The sequence below is a fragment of the Prunus avium genome, chromosome 8 (genome assembly GCF_965620075.1).
Source record: "Prunus avium chromosome 8, drPruAviu1.hap1.1, whole genome shotgun sequence".
NCBI classification, from domain to species: Eukaryota; Viridiplantae; Streptophyta; class Magnoliopsida; order Rosales; family Rosaceae; genus Prunus; species Prunus avium.
Genome location: NC_142291.1, coordinates 4,958,664 through 4,973,446, shown reverse-complemented (window position 1 = coordinate 4,973,446; position 14,783 = coordinate 4,958,664). Strand labels below are relative to the sequence as shown.

General features: G+C 37.5%; 1 protein-coding gene, 1 long non-coding RNA gene and 1 other non-coding gene across 3 annotated transcripts; 1 reads left to right on the top strand and 2 right to left on the bottom strand.

The window, feature by feature from the left end:
• Positions 1 to 5,024: 5,024 nt before the first annotated feature.
• LOC148291186 (uncharacterized) lies at positions 5,025 to 6,986 on the bottom strand. Its single transcript, XM_088246295.1, has 2 exons — positions 5,649 to 6,986; positions 5,025 to 5,487 (listed from the first exon to the last, which is right to left on the bottom strand). The coding sequence occupies exon 1, from the start codon at positions 6,469 to 6,471 to the stop codon at positions 5,800 to 5,802; it is 672 nt and encodes a 223-aa protein (XP_088102421.1). The 5' UTR covers positions 6,472 to 6,986; the 3' UTR covers positions 5,025 to 5,487; positions 5,649 to 5,799.
• Positions 6,267 to 6,405, bottom strand: LOC148291187 (small nucleolar RNA Z247). The gene has a single exon (XR_015827259.1). It is a non-coding gene; the product is annotated as a small nucleolar RNA Z247 (small nucleolar RNA).
• Positions 6,987 to 11,753: 4,767 nt separating the features above from the next.
• On the top strand, positions 11,754 to 13,013 carry LOC110759599 (uncharacterized). The gene is made up of 3 exons (XR_002527140.2): positions 11,754 to 12,299; positions 12,502 to 12,581; positions 12,924 to 13,013. It is a non-coding gene; the product is annotated as an uncharacterized LOC110759599 (long non-coding RNA).
• Positions 13,014 to 14,783: the final 1,770 nt, after the last annotated feature.

Sequence of the window (14,783 nt, the reverse complement as noted above, 5' to 3'; positions counted from 1 at the left end):
ACACTTGAATTATAACATTTCTAGGTTTCAATATAATCCACATATAGCTTAACTAAAATTGCAAGTGCATGTCAATTGAATCCAATGTGTGGTATATGAGTCTCAGCTAATTAATGTTGGGTATATATATTGAAAACCACGGATCTACAAATAATGTATTAGCATCCTCAAAACTCCATTCCATGTCAAAAAAAAAAAAAAAAAAACATGGATGCAGTACCCTCATTATTGACCCAACCATCTAAGATATTTTCTATTGGAATATTCACTGAATTTTCATAACTCCCACTAACTTTGTAATTTAAATTCTTAATTTCATTGTCAACATTATCTGTATCGGGCTGTGGTGTCAAATCTGAGAAGGCCAATAAGGCAGAGAATATATTATCTGAGTTGTGGAATATGAGGGTTTGTCGGGCTGTGGTGTCAAATCTGAAGATAAAAAAAAAACCATGAAAAAAATGATATTAAAAAAAAAAACATTGCTCCGGAAATTTGAATCCCAACCCAATCAAATATTGCCACATGTCATGCATTTTGACTTCTCTTTTCCTATTCCCTTTCGACATCTGCCCTAAAATGCTCATTTATTTTTTTCTTATTTTTTTTGGGGATTGAACCTTCAATGCTCCCCATGAAAGAGCTTGCAAAGTATTATATTCAACAATTGTTATTGAATGAATCGATTTACAAAGATACATTCCCATAGGATATATAGACAAAGCAAAAGTATAAAGTTTCACTGATGCACTAGGAATAGAATACTTAAAACTATCAGTGGATGTTTCCACGCATGATGTTTGCTACTTTACTTGACTATTATATGTTAACTAGTGGTATTCACTGAGGGCAAGGAATCATTGTGTCTTCTATCATCATTGTGTCTTCTATCATCATTATGTCTTCTATCATCCTCCCGCAAGCTCAGAGGCGGAGAGCGAATGAGCTTGGATTTTAAGAAAGTAAAACGAGAAAAAGAGAGGCCTTTAGTAAAAATGTCTGCAAGTTGGTGACTAGTGGAGACATAACGAACATCCAAGTCCCCAGCAATCACTAATTCACGAGCATAATGATAATCAATGGCCACATGCTTAGTCCGAGCATGAAACACAGGGTTGGAGGCCAAAGCAATGGAACTTGTATTATCACACCATAACAAAGGTGGACAATGTTCAGAAACTGAAAGTTCAAGAAGCAGTTGCTGCACCTAAACTATCTCGACTACGGTGATAGCCATTTGTCGATATTTGGACTCAGTGCTAGATCGAGCAACGGTGCGTTGCTTCTTAGAACTCCAAGAAATCAAGTTGGGACCCAAGAATATACAGAAACCTCCTGTAGACTGACGAGTATCCGGATTGCCGGCATAGTTAGAATCAGAATATGCTACTAAGGTAGTATTGCCTCGAGCGAAAAACAGCCCCTCATGGGATGAACCTTTCAAATAGCGAAGAATTCTTTTAACTGCAATCCAATGGACGGTAGTGGGCTGATGCATATACTGACAAACTTGATTAACAGCATAGGTAATGTCAGGACGAGTGATTGTTAAATATTGTAAAGCCCCAACAAGACTGCGATATTCATGAGGATTAGACAATGGTATACCATCTGTGACACTGAGTTGTGAACCAGATGCAATTGGGGTGGCACATGGTTTAGAATCCTGCAAGTGAGCACGAACAAGAAGATCACATGTGTATTTATTTTGTGATAAATGAAGACCAGTAGGCGTGCGAGTAGCTTCAATACCCAAGAAATAATTAAGAGGCCCAAGATCCTTCATTGCAAAAGCTTTACCAAGAGAGGTAATAAGAGACTGAACCTCACTGGTTTGATTTCCTGTAATTAAAATATCGTCCACATAGATAAGCAAGAGAATATAAACACCATGTCTATTGTAAATAAAGAGGGAGTGATCTGCCTGAGAACCAACAAAACCATATTGAAGAAGAAACTCAGAAAACTTGTGAAACCATGCCCTCGGGGCTTGTTTAAGACCGTAAATAGACTTGCGAAGTCTGCAAACATGGTGAGGTCTTCTAGGATCTTCGAAACCCTTTGGTTGACGCATATATACCTCCTCAGTAAGGTGCCCATGAAGAAATGCATTTTGTACGTCTAGTTGACGAATATGCCAATCATGAGAGACAGCAAGTGATAGAACAATGCGGATGGTGACATGCTTAACAACAGGACTGAAGGTTTCAGTATAATTAATACCCTCTTGTTGAAGAAAGCCATTTGCAACAAGTCGAGCGTTAAAACATTCAAGTGAGCCGTCAGGTTTGCGTTTGATGCGATATACCCACTTACAAGGAAGAATATGAGTAGTTTGAGAAGAAGGAACAAGATCCCATGTGCCTGCTTTTTGAAGGGCTTGAAACTCAGCATACATTGCGGAGCACCAAGAAGGAGATTGATTTGCTTCACGAAAATTATACGGTTCACGATCCAAATCCTGCGAAAAAGAGACCAGTGCATATCGGGGATTGGGTTTACGAGTGCCGGTTTTAAGACGAGTAAGCATTGGATGAGAGGGTGTCTTGACTAATTGAAGAAAACCTGGAGACACTATGGGAGAAGACGGTTGGTGAGGTGATGAGAGGCCCGGGTTGGAGGAAGGATCTTGGGACAATGGTGGCAAATGTGATGACAAAGAAGGGGATTGAGAAACAAGACGAGGTGAGGTTGGTGGTGATGGGGGATTAGGAGACAGTACAGGACTAGAAGGTGCGACACTGTTAGATAATAAAGAAACGTTAGTATCAGAATGAGAAGAAGAAGAAACAACAGGAAATGTTACCTGAGGAGGACCTGGAGAAGGATGAAGAACCACGGGTTGGTGCTCAGCCAAGGGTGAGAGTGGTTGAGGGGGTGATCGGTTCATAATTGTATATCATTTTGTACCCTTCTAGCTTATGATTTGGTTATGTTTTTGAGTTAAACTTGTGCTTTTAATCCTTTTTGTGTTTATCTTTCAGTTCATTGAGCTTTAGGTAATAATGATGGCTTTGGATAGTAAATGATGCAATCCATGCATGTTAGGGCCTAATTTGGATGAATGGATGAAGAGCTTAAAGACAAACTCAATTTTGGCTACAGTCCCCTGCCAGCCCAGTTTCGTAGGTCATATTGCAAGCTTTGTTTCAGCAACCTACATAGCTCGGATGAGGCCACATTCTTCATGAAAGTTGTTCCAATGGGTGTGTAATATAACATATCCAAAATTCAGCCCCATTGGATAAATATGGAGTCTGTTACCTAGCAAACACAGAGCCATGCTCAGGATGGATTTTATCAGCGCGCAAAATGAGTTAGCAATTTGTTTTGGCCTTAACTTCCTCCTCCGACCTTGGATTGGCCCAAATGATATATGGCTGGAAAGAAGACATTCTGAACTTCAAGTTTGAGTGCTTAAAGTCTTAATTTGCTTAAGTGAAGCCCAATTTGTAAGCCCTTGAAGTTGCTGGTCATGCTGACCTCAGGATGAGCTATTGTTTCTGGTTGGAAGCTTGGTCATGGTGAGCTAGGCATGAGCTATTGTAGCTGGTTGGAAGCTTGGTCATGGTGACATGAAGATGAGCTAGGGCTGCTGGTGGGATTTATTGGTCAAGTGCATCAACCAATTCATATTTTCTAATACAAGTGTTGTATGCATTAGCCATATCAAATTCAGATTTCCACTTCCCCTAGGCCTATAAATAGAGAAGTTCTCTAAGCTTGTAAACACACCCCAAGGGGGGGAGCTCTCAAACACTTCTCTAGAGCTCCCTTCCCTTCTCTCCCTCAAATTCTCTTAATTTTGCTTTCTAGTTCTCAATTCTAGCTTTCCTTTTGCTTCTTAGTTGTAATTTATTTTTCTTTGTTATGTAAATTATTTTCTTAAGTTTTCAAGTTGAATTAGTTTCCAAGTTTCAATTATGGTTTTTGTTCTTATTCATTATGCTTATAAGTTAATATGCTAGTTTGAATGATTGATCACCATTTAGGCTTGCATGTTAGCTATCTTGGTTTGAATTAAGAGTATACACCATGCTTTAATTCGAATTGAACTATGAATAGGAAGAGTATGTATGGACATTCGACAACAGGGATTAGATACATGCTTGGTTGTTTAAATTGTTCTTCTATGCTTAATGGGTTCCTAATGCTTAATTTTAGGTTAGACAACAAATGATCAAATTAGGGAATTAGGAACACAAGGTTATGACCACACACCATGGCTTAATCATACTTTAGCTAGAACCAATCCATTAATCTAATTGAACTTGGGAACTTATCTACTTGAGTTAGTTATTTTCTTTCTTCCTTGTTTTATTTATTTCTGTTTTGTGTAGGAGAAATGAATTGAATCATTCAATCACCAATCCTCGTGGGATCGACCTTGCACTTACATACGCTATACTACCGAACGGCTCGTGCACTTGCGAGTATCACAAGTTGAGGATGCAACTGAATCCATTTTGGTGCAGCTGTATTTACGCAACAAGGAGCAACAGTAGCAAGAGGAAAATGAGTCTCATCGAATACAACATGGCGAGATAGGTAAACACGCCCGGAAACAGGATCATAACAACGATACCCTTGATGATTTAATGAGTATCCTAGAAAAACACACTTTTTAGACCGAAATTCTAATTTATTTTTGTTATATGGACGTAAATAAGGAAAACACGCGCAACCAAACACACGAAAAACAGAATAAGATGGAGCACGACCAAACAACTTTTCATAAGGTGATAGAAAATGTAATTGACGAGCAGGAAGACGATTAATGAGATAAACTGAGGTATTGAAAGCATCTACCCAGAAAGATTGGGGCATGTGAGCAGTTGCAAGGAGAGTAAGACCCATATCCACTATATGAGGTTGTTTACGTTCAGCTACCCCATTTTGTTCTGGTGTGTGTGGACAAGTGACACGATGAAGAATTCCATTCGTAGACAAAATTTTTTGAAAACTAGTACTCATAAACTCACCACCACCATCAGTTTGCAATGCTTTAATCGTATATACAGTATTAATGGAGAGAAGATTTTCAACCAATAATTTAAACTTCTGAAAATAATGTAAGGCCTCATATTTATATTGCAGGGGATATATCCATGTGTATCGAGAGAAATCATCCACAAATAAGATAAAGTACTTAGAGCCTTTATTTGAAGATACTGGCGAAGACCAAATATCACAGTGAACTAATTGAAGAGGGGAAACAGATATGGATGAAGATAAAGGAAAAGGGAGCTTAGTGCTCTTTCCCAGAGGACATGTATGACACATAGGACTTGATTTAGAAGAACTAACAGGAATAACAGAGCTTAGCTTATTTAAAATATCTTTAGAAGGATGACCCAAGCGTTGATGCCACACAAAAGGAGTTGTTCGTTCACCGATGAGAGCTACAAATTTGCACGACCCCCCTCGAAACGGTTACAAACCGTTTTCACTCTTGCCTTGGAAAAGCGTCCTCCCCGTGGATAGATCCTTCACATAAAAAGAAGAAGGTGTGAAAATAAAATAACAATGATTATCAGAAGTGAATTTATGAACACTCAACAAATTATGAGACACAGAAGGACAATGAAGAAGATTATTGAGCTTAAAGGTAGACAACGAGCCAGAACCAATATGTTCAATAGGTAAACCTGCACCATTGCCAACAGACACTTGATCTTGACTCGTATATGCAGTTGGGACACGAAGATTAGCCAAATCATGAGTAATATGTGAAGATGCCCCACTGTCTGTATACCAAGTATCATTAGAACCTGTAGTAGAAGGAGTTGCTACGAATGCTCAAGAAGGAGCGGATGAAGGGCGAGATTCATAAAACTGCTTAGGCTTCGAACAATTATTAGCAAGATGGCGAGGATTGCCACAAATGTAACAGAAACGGTTAGGACGAGAAAAGCCACCATAAAGGGAATTCCCATGAGCAGAGTAATGATTTGGAAGTGAGCCACGACCAATAGAATTTGTGAAACCTCCAGAAATGTCATTCCCACGACTGGATCCATGAAAAACACCAGAATAAGAACCCCCTTGTCCACGCGAAAAACCACGACCACCAAACTGATTTGAGTTATCATAAGATTCAAAAGTACGGCTAGTGTTGCCACGACCACTGTTGCTATGGCCAAAACCTGAGCCACCAAAATTGCGACTATGAAAACCAGAACCACGACTGCGTCCTTGAGAAGTTGTAGTACAAAGAGCCGTAGAGGTAGAATCGGAAAGGAGAGAGTTGTAGTCCTCAAGTCGAGACTCAGCACTCAAAAGGAGAGCAAGAACATCATCCAACAGCATAGAAGTTTCACGAGCTTTAATAGAGTTTACAGCACTCTCATAAGCAGGACCAACACCATTAAGAATAATCTCAATAAGATCCTCATCATCAAGGGCTTTACCAGCAAGAGAAAGTTGGTCCGCAATACCGGTCAACTTATCAATATATGTAGTAATAGACATATTACCACACCTAGTAGATTGGAGCTGAAATTTGAGTTAAAGTATACGAGAGCGAGATTGCGAAGCATACCGAGTAGCCAAGGATTTCCACACCTCAGCAGAAGTAGTACATCGAGCCACAGTAGAAAGAACAGTTGAAGTTAACGTAGAGTTGATCCAACTCATAATTTGCTTATCTTGTCGCTGCCAAGTCGCATATTCAGGATTTGGAGTGGACTTATCATCAAGGAGTTTTGCAGGACAAGTTTGAGAACCATCAACATAACCATAGAGATCATTGGCTTGTAACAGAGGAGTGAATTGCGCAAGCCACAGTAGATAATTAGTGCGATCAAGTTTGATCGAAACCAAGTATGAGACGTTGGGAAGAGAACTGGCCAAAGAGGTAGAAGACGAAGCCATCTCAACCAAACAGGAAACAACCAAGAACAAACAATAAAACAAGAACAGAGAAAAAAAAATTGGATCGAGAGTCTCAAGACAAGAGCTCTGATACCATGAAAGAGCTTGCAAAGTATTATATTCAACAATTGTTATTGAATGAATCAATTTACAAAGATACATTCCCATAGGATATATAGACAAAGCAAAAGTATAAAGTTTCACTGATGCACTAGGAATAGAATACTTAAAACTATCAGTGGATGTTTCCACGCATGATGTTTGCTACTTTACTTGACTATTATATATATGTTAACTAGTGGTATTCACTGAGGGCAAGGAATCATTGTGTCTTCTATCATCATTGTGTCTTCTATCATCATTATGTCTTCTATCACCCCATCCCCATCATTTTCTGATCTGTCTTCTGCTCCATTTTAAATCTCAAATGATCAAATAATTGAGAATGTGGCGAGCCAAAAAAATGAAACCAAGCAAAAACTTGAATTATTAACCATAAAACAAAAAAAATCAAAACTTAAAAAACCCATTAGATGAGGAAGATAACTATCGTTTTCGGGGAAGGGCTATGTGAAATGGGAGATCTTATAAAAAGCTTGGGTTTTTACAACCCAAATTTGTGTTCCCTAATATTTTCACAAATTTTACTTAAAAGATTTTTGGAAGAGTGTTTGGAGGAAATGAGAGATGAGTTGATAAGTAGAAGAGCTTGATGGAGAGAGAGAGAGAGAGAGAGAGGAGCATACAAATTGGCAAGAGATGCAGTTATATATATATTTTTTTTGAAAGGGAACGATATATTGCATTCATAAATCAAGCACAAAGGCTAAAAGCCAGGCCAGAACAAGAACAGTAACAGTTACACATACCCATACAGGGTTAATACAAACACCGGTCATGGCCACAGATGGCCAGAGAGGAAGCGGTAAAGAAACCGCGAGTAAATCCCAAACAGGGATAATACAAATGTGGACAGTAGTCCAGAGGGGAAGGACACCGATAACATCGGGAACTCCAGTCATGGCCACAGGAGGCCAGAGAGAAAGCGGTAAAGAACCCGCGAGCCAGGAAAAATCCGGCATAGAACCAATAACCGCCTAAAGCCAAAAGCCTAGGCACCCAAATTACAGATGCAACAAAACATAAACTCTCACAAGTAAAAAGCCCGAAGAGACTGTAAATAGCAACGCACTCAAACGAGTGGAAGCACTAAAAACAACAAGAAACTGCAAAGACAAAGAATCCGCACAGCAAGCTCTTCAGCACCAGGCAGAGCAGACCCAAAACGACCAGGCCGATGGGCAGTCCCCAAGGGCGAAAAGATTGGAGAAGATCGGAGCAGGAGCACCAAAATCAGAGCCACCACCATGCAGACCGCCGATGGAACAAACCAGAAAACCACGAACCCACCAAGTTCAGCCACAGAAGTTGTAGAAAAGAGGGCAAGGGGAGATTTGGACCAAAACCAAACTGGAAAAAAAACAAGAGAAAAAGTGCGTGAAAAAAGAAAAAACCCCAACAGAGGGAGAGAGAGAGAGAGAGAGAGAGAGAGAGACGAAAGAGAGGAGGGTTAAGAGGAAGGAAAGGGAGGGGAAACGGAAACAGGATGGAAAATAAAAGATGGCCACCAACCCCCAAAGGGGGCGGCGGCTGAGCTTTCACAGAGAGAGAGTTTTTCTTTCAGTTAGGGTTTTTTTTTCTCACTGCAAGAGATGTAGTTATATATTGCTTTGTTTGCAGGGAGCATTTTTACTCACCACTTTAACTATAGGTGTACCCTCACCACCATCCTCAATGCTTGACACGTGTCCATAGGTGTAATCATGATTCCATAAATACAAAGCAAAAGTTAACTATAGTTATGTCTATAGACACGTGTCAAGCATTGAGGATGTTGGTGAGGGTACACATGTGATTAAAGTGGTGAGCAAAAATGCACCCTTGTTTGCATTTCTAGGGGCCGACCCACTCTGAACATTAGAAAAATCTAAACCCCCGAAGCATCCAAGTTTGACCTCCAAAACAACCCAATATTGTATCCCTTTCCTTGTTTGGTTCGGTTTTAACAAGGACTGTCCTCTTCAAAAAAAAAAAAAAAACAAGGACTGTCTGGAGAAAGCCAGCTCCATTAGTCACATTAGTATCCATCATCAGTCCCAATTGGAGAAAACAGGGTGGACATAGGGAAAAGGGAAAAGGAAACAATGCAAATTTGGACTCGTCTAATTTTCATGCTTTCCTGTTATCTTTCTAATTTGTTGACACATATTCCTGCACTTTAACTTCTAACTGTTCTTTTTAATTATTTAAAAGAGAATAAAAAATAACAACCACGATCATAACCCTTGGGTGAAGAGATATTAATTTATTCCAAAAGCCTTTGATGAAGATATATTAATTCATTTTGGCAAAAAAGGAAAGAGTATTTAATATTCACTTTGACAAAAAAGGAAAGGGGGTTTAATGATTAGGAAAGAAAAAACACTGATATTGTCTCATCTTTTATCCCATCAAATAGGTCTATGTATCATTTATTCCTTACCCTACCTAGGTCTATGCATCATCATTTCATCAAATTAATTTAATTAAAATTAAATAGGACACATACATGCTAACATGCGTGTAGCAAAAAATCAAACGGGTTACGGATATTGTAGCAATGTGGATCTTTTCTTTGAATAAATCATTGCACCACTTCATTATTTAGAATTTTTTATTTTTTTAAAATTATATTGTTGTTTATTGGCGTGGATCCCTTTTAAGTTCATTGTTAATTTTATTATGAAAATTAAAGAGCCATTGCGGGCCATAATTGCCCCAGCTGAAACAGCCTCCGTTACGAAAAGCATAGGCAGCGACTTCGTGAGCCACCCTATTACACTTACGCGGTGTGTGCTGGAAAGTCACCTGCTGGACCTGCTGTGCCAAAATCTGGACATCATGAATGATCCCACCCACCTCAGCGTCAGGTTGTCTTTGACCATAAAGCATATGAACGACTTGCAAAGAGTCAGATTCAATTTCTATCTTCCTATATCCACTGTCAGATTCAATTTTTAGAGGTCAGAGAACAGTTTCATGTTCAACAATCTTTAAAAAATAAATAAATAAATAAATAAATAAAATAAAAACAAATGTAGTACTAATGGGACCACTATCATGAAAATTCTTAAGGTTCACACATAAAAATAAAAATCCCACATGCCAACACAATTATATAATTATTCAGAGGCTGAATCACAAATAGTGCTTGAATATGATTTTTAAATACGATTTATAATTCTGATTTTTTTTTTTTGGTAAAACGGGGCAGAGCCCCGAACAAAAAACTAAGCAAAATTAGAACAAATTGCACGACATTGAGAGAAGAACGTTGTAGCTGATAGACTGGCTGCTTGGAGCCACGACATTGAACTGGGTTGTTGGGTTCTTGAGGATATTCCGATTTGGCTCCTGCTGATGGATGACTCAATAGGGGTCACTAAGACCCGCATGATTATTGCTGCTTAGTTGTTTTTGTTTTTGTTTTTCTCTTTGCTTTGTTGCTTTTTGTCCTTTTTGGAGTCTTTACCCCTGTTTCACCAAAAAAAAAAACATGTGTATCATTCTTCAACAGAAAGACTTCTTTATAAAGAAAAAGAAACGGATGTAATGAAACACTATGATATCCAAGACTGAAAAGCAATTCAAGACAGAAAGACTTCTTTATAAAGAAAAAGAAACGGATGTAATGAAACACTATGATATCCAAGGCTGAAAAGCAATTCAAGACTGATCAAGATCAATTCAAGATTGAAAAGTAATTCACCTCACAGTTATATCCAGTTCTTATTGAGTGGCCGGTAAATTTACACATTTAGGATTTAGGAGAAAAACACTCTGTCTATGTCACTCTACAATTTTTTCTCAAGAAAAAAAATTAATTCGAGATTAATGTTTTACCTGACTTTATTACAATCCCACCCTAAATGTATGAGTTCTTAAAAAAAAAAAATCTTGAGAGTTATCGCATAAGTGACATGGTCAGATTTAATCCACCGAAAACCTTCTCCCTAGCTAATAAGGGCCCTCTCAGGCCAGCAATGACTTAATTACTTAACAAGATCGGATGGGATGTTCAAAGATACAAGAAAAACAAGATGTGATCATGATAGCAATTTATAATGATTATCATGTTAGCTTATATTATGATTTTATTTGTTTAAATATACTAGTTACAAATTGGATTCACGTTGTAGACTAGTCTGCAATTTATAATGATGATCGTATTATCTATCATGCTATATTATGATTTGATTTATTTAAGAATATCAAATTTGATCAAGGGTTTTGTGATGAAACACCAAGTATTGGCGACCAACTATGATTCCTTTCAATGGTGGAATCTACGACTATTTAGTAAATTGGTCGCCAAGTAAATGGGCGGGAGATTAAATTCTAGGCGGGAAACACTAGACAATCATGCAATGAAACATTTCGTCGCCAAAGAATTTTCCCGCTTAAAAATGTTTCATGGAATTGAGCGACAAGTGATTTTGTTGCGAATACATTATAAGGACGGAATGACTCTACCAAAATGCTGTCCTTTTAAGTGTTTTTAGTGTTTTTTTTTCTTAAATTGATTGTTTTATTTTTTTATTCGAACTCTGGTTAGAGTTTGGATACAAGTCCCAAATACCACTAGACTGATGCATCTTCTTGTGGAATAATCTTACAATTGTAATATTTATTACAATCTAACCTAACTGTCCCACAAACTCTCCTTTTCTTTTTCTTTTCTCCCAACCGTCATCATTTCTTTCATTCTTTCTTCTCTTCTCTCTCCATCTTTTTTTCTTTCGTTATTCTCTCCATCTTTTTCCTTTGCTTTTTCTTCTTTTCTTCTTCATTTCTTTTTCTTTTCTCCCAACCGTCATCATTCCTTTCCTTCTTTCTTCTCTTCTATCCATCTCTCCATCCTTCTTCATCTGCTTTTTCTTCTTTTCTCCTAGCCATCATTTCTTATTTCTTCTCTTCTCTCTCCATCTTTTTCTTCGTTCTTCTTCATCCCGCTGGCTGCATTTTCTTCTTCTTTCGTTCTTCTCTCCATCTTCTTCCTCGGCTTCTTCTTCCTCCCCATATTCTGCCTTGTTTCTCAATAAAACTGTTGAATATGGTGAATTTAGGGAATGGATGCCGTGCAAGTTGAAACTCAAAGCTCTTTTTAAGGTCCCTTCTCCTACCCACCCATTACAATCCACCCTCTCTTTCTTACAACCCAGCAAAATACCCGACATTATACCACCTATTCAAATCTGCCGATCTCTCTCTCTTAAGCTTAACCCCAAATCTCGTCGATCCACACAACCCAACATTAGGCATCTCCTCCCTCTGTCTCTGAGGCCAAACGAAAATTCAATCCCAAGCGTGCAAAATTGTGCATCCCGGTAAAATGAGTTTGTTTTCCTCGATTCTGTGTTACTTCTTTCACTTCGAAAAAAAAAAAAAGAGTTTGAAGGTGTTTTTTTAACAGAAATTTTTTATTTTCCTATCAATTTTCTCTGTTCTGTCCACAATTATGGTTCCAAGAATTTTTTAGTTCTTTCAATTTTTCTACCTTCAACTTATTATACTATAATGTACCTGCAGTCTTGGTTAGTAGAAAGGTCTCTCCACCTTTTGCCTTTAGCGACGCCGACCACACATTCTTCTCGCAATCCCTCCACAAGGTATTTTGCTTCTTTTTTTTCTTAGCCCAGCAAAAAAAATGAAAAGAAAGAAAAGGAAACTATCTCTACCCACTATCCAAAACAAAGAGAACAGAGAAGGGAAAGAAAGAGGACGAAGAAGAAGAGAGAAAACAAACAAGAGGGAAATAGAGAAAAGTCTTGACCCTAGGAGGGATGTGGGGTTTCTAAGATAGCGTGGCTTTTTTATATCTCGTGGCTTTTTTTGTCATTCTATATACTCATTATTATGTATAAAAGTTTATCAAACACTTTGATTGCTCACAATACTTTTCAAATATAGTTTATCAAATGACTAACTGATTTTTTTCATTATTCTTGCAGTACATCAGAAGCAGTTTTTTTTTTTGGTCATAATCCAATGATGCATTTGTGTACCAGTGATAATAACAGTATCTTGAAACTTTGAAATAATGTTGAATAGGTTGGCTTTGAGTAGAGTCCATTTCAAATTCTCTAATTAACAAGGAAATTCCAACAGCATAAGCATAACTACTAAACAAACATATATGTAAATAAAATCAATACACAAAAGAAGACTCTGGTGAGAAATCTCAGGCACTTGAAAATTGGAAGAAACTAGCAGATTCCATCTCCATGTGGATTGAGTTTTCAGTTTTGGGGTTTGGTTTTTTCTTTCTTGGTACCAAAAAAGTGGCCGTGCCCATTATATACTTGAAGAAAAAAAGGAGGGCGTTTGAACTTTGAACAAAAGCCAAAAGAATTACAAAGGGCACATATTGTAATAAAATAAAAATGATTTAAAAATAAGCAGCTGAAAGCTACGATTTGTGGTGAGGGAGGATGTTTTTAGGATTGCAGTACCAAAATCTAGTGCAAATTAATTGTTCTTTCTATATTGCAAGGACCCGTATATTTACACACGTGGGTCAAATAAGGCACGGCGGCGGGATTTGACCAAGAAAACACAATTACAAATCGTAGCTTTTTTTTTGGTAACTGGATTTTTCATAAAACAAGCCAAAAGGTAAATTATAATCACAACAGTACAACAACAAGCTGTTTAATCTTTCCCATCCCAAAAACCACACGCAGAACCTCATACTTAATTACTAATTAAAGCATTAATGTGAAAGAATATTTTGCTTTTCCTACCTTTGGTATTATCACCCCAAAAGAATATTTTTAATTAATGTCAAAGAAAATTTTGCCGACAACTTAACTTTCTTTCATAAAAGTTGAAAGCTCAATGCCACTTTCTTTCTTGAGAGTTGAAAGCCCTTTGTACGCAACTTTCTCTCTTGAAAGTTGAAAGCTCATGACAAAGAAATGGTTTTTCTAGACAGACGATTCTATTTTTCTCTCACTTCTGCAGTCCTGAAACGCTTCCATTCTTCTCACACTTATGCAGTTCTCAAATCGGAGTCACATCTTAGCAGTTGCTCTCTTCTGAATCTTCAAAATAAATGGTTTATTAAATTAAGGATTTAGAGTTTGGATTATTGATATGTTGGTAGGGAGAGCACTCTATGTGCTGTTTGTTTTTCGCTTAGGTACTTGGCAGGCAGTCATCAAATAGAATGGGAGGGTGGGGCTGGGGCTGTGGGTGAGGATGGGATGGTGAGGTTGTGGGTGAGAAACAAACAGAGGGAGGAGAGGGAAAGAAAGGCTTTTTTTCTTCTTCTTGAAAATAGAAAGATTAAAATACCCTTAATAATGGATGAAAAATTGGATAGTGTTCATTCAGATAACAAATTATAGATTTTGAAAAATTCAAGTGATATTTCTCTTAAATTTTTCTTTAAGGTGACAAACTAAAACTAAAGTGACATTTCTAAAAAAAAATCCTTTTATAAAACTCACTTTTTCTTTCTTTAGATACTTGCAAACCAAGCCAGTGAGGCCTTGTAAAGCAACATGTCTCAAAATAGTTTATGTATTTTAAGAATGACGAGTGTGAATTTTAGAGCAACATGTCTCTCCAAACTCACTAAGTTTTGCCTTTGGTATATATGACTAATATTGCTTTATTAATTCTATGATTTTTATTTTATTATTAAGCATTGATATAATTTTTTTTTCCTTTGTCTTAATTTTGCTGTAGGTTCGAAGTTGAGTTGCTTGGTTAAGAGGTACTCTCTTAATTTATGCAGTTTTTTTGTGTGGTTTATTTGAGGTTACGGTTTTATGTGTTATAGAAATTTCCAACTTTTGCTAGATTTG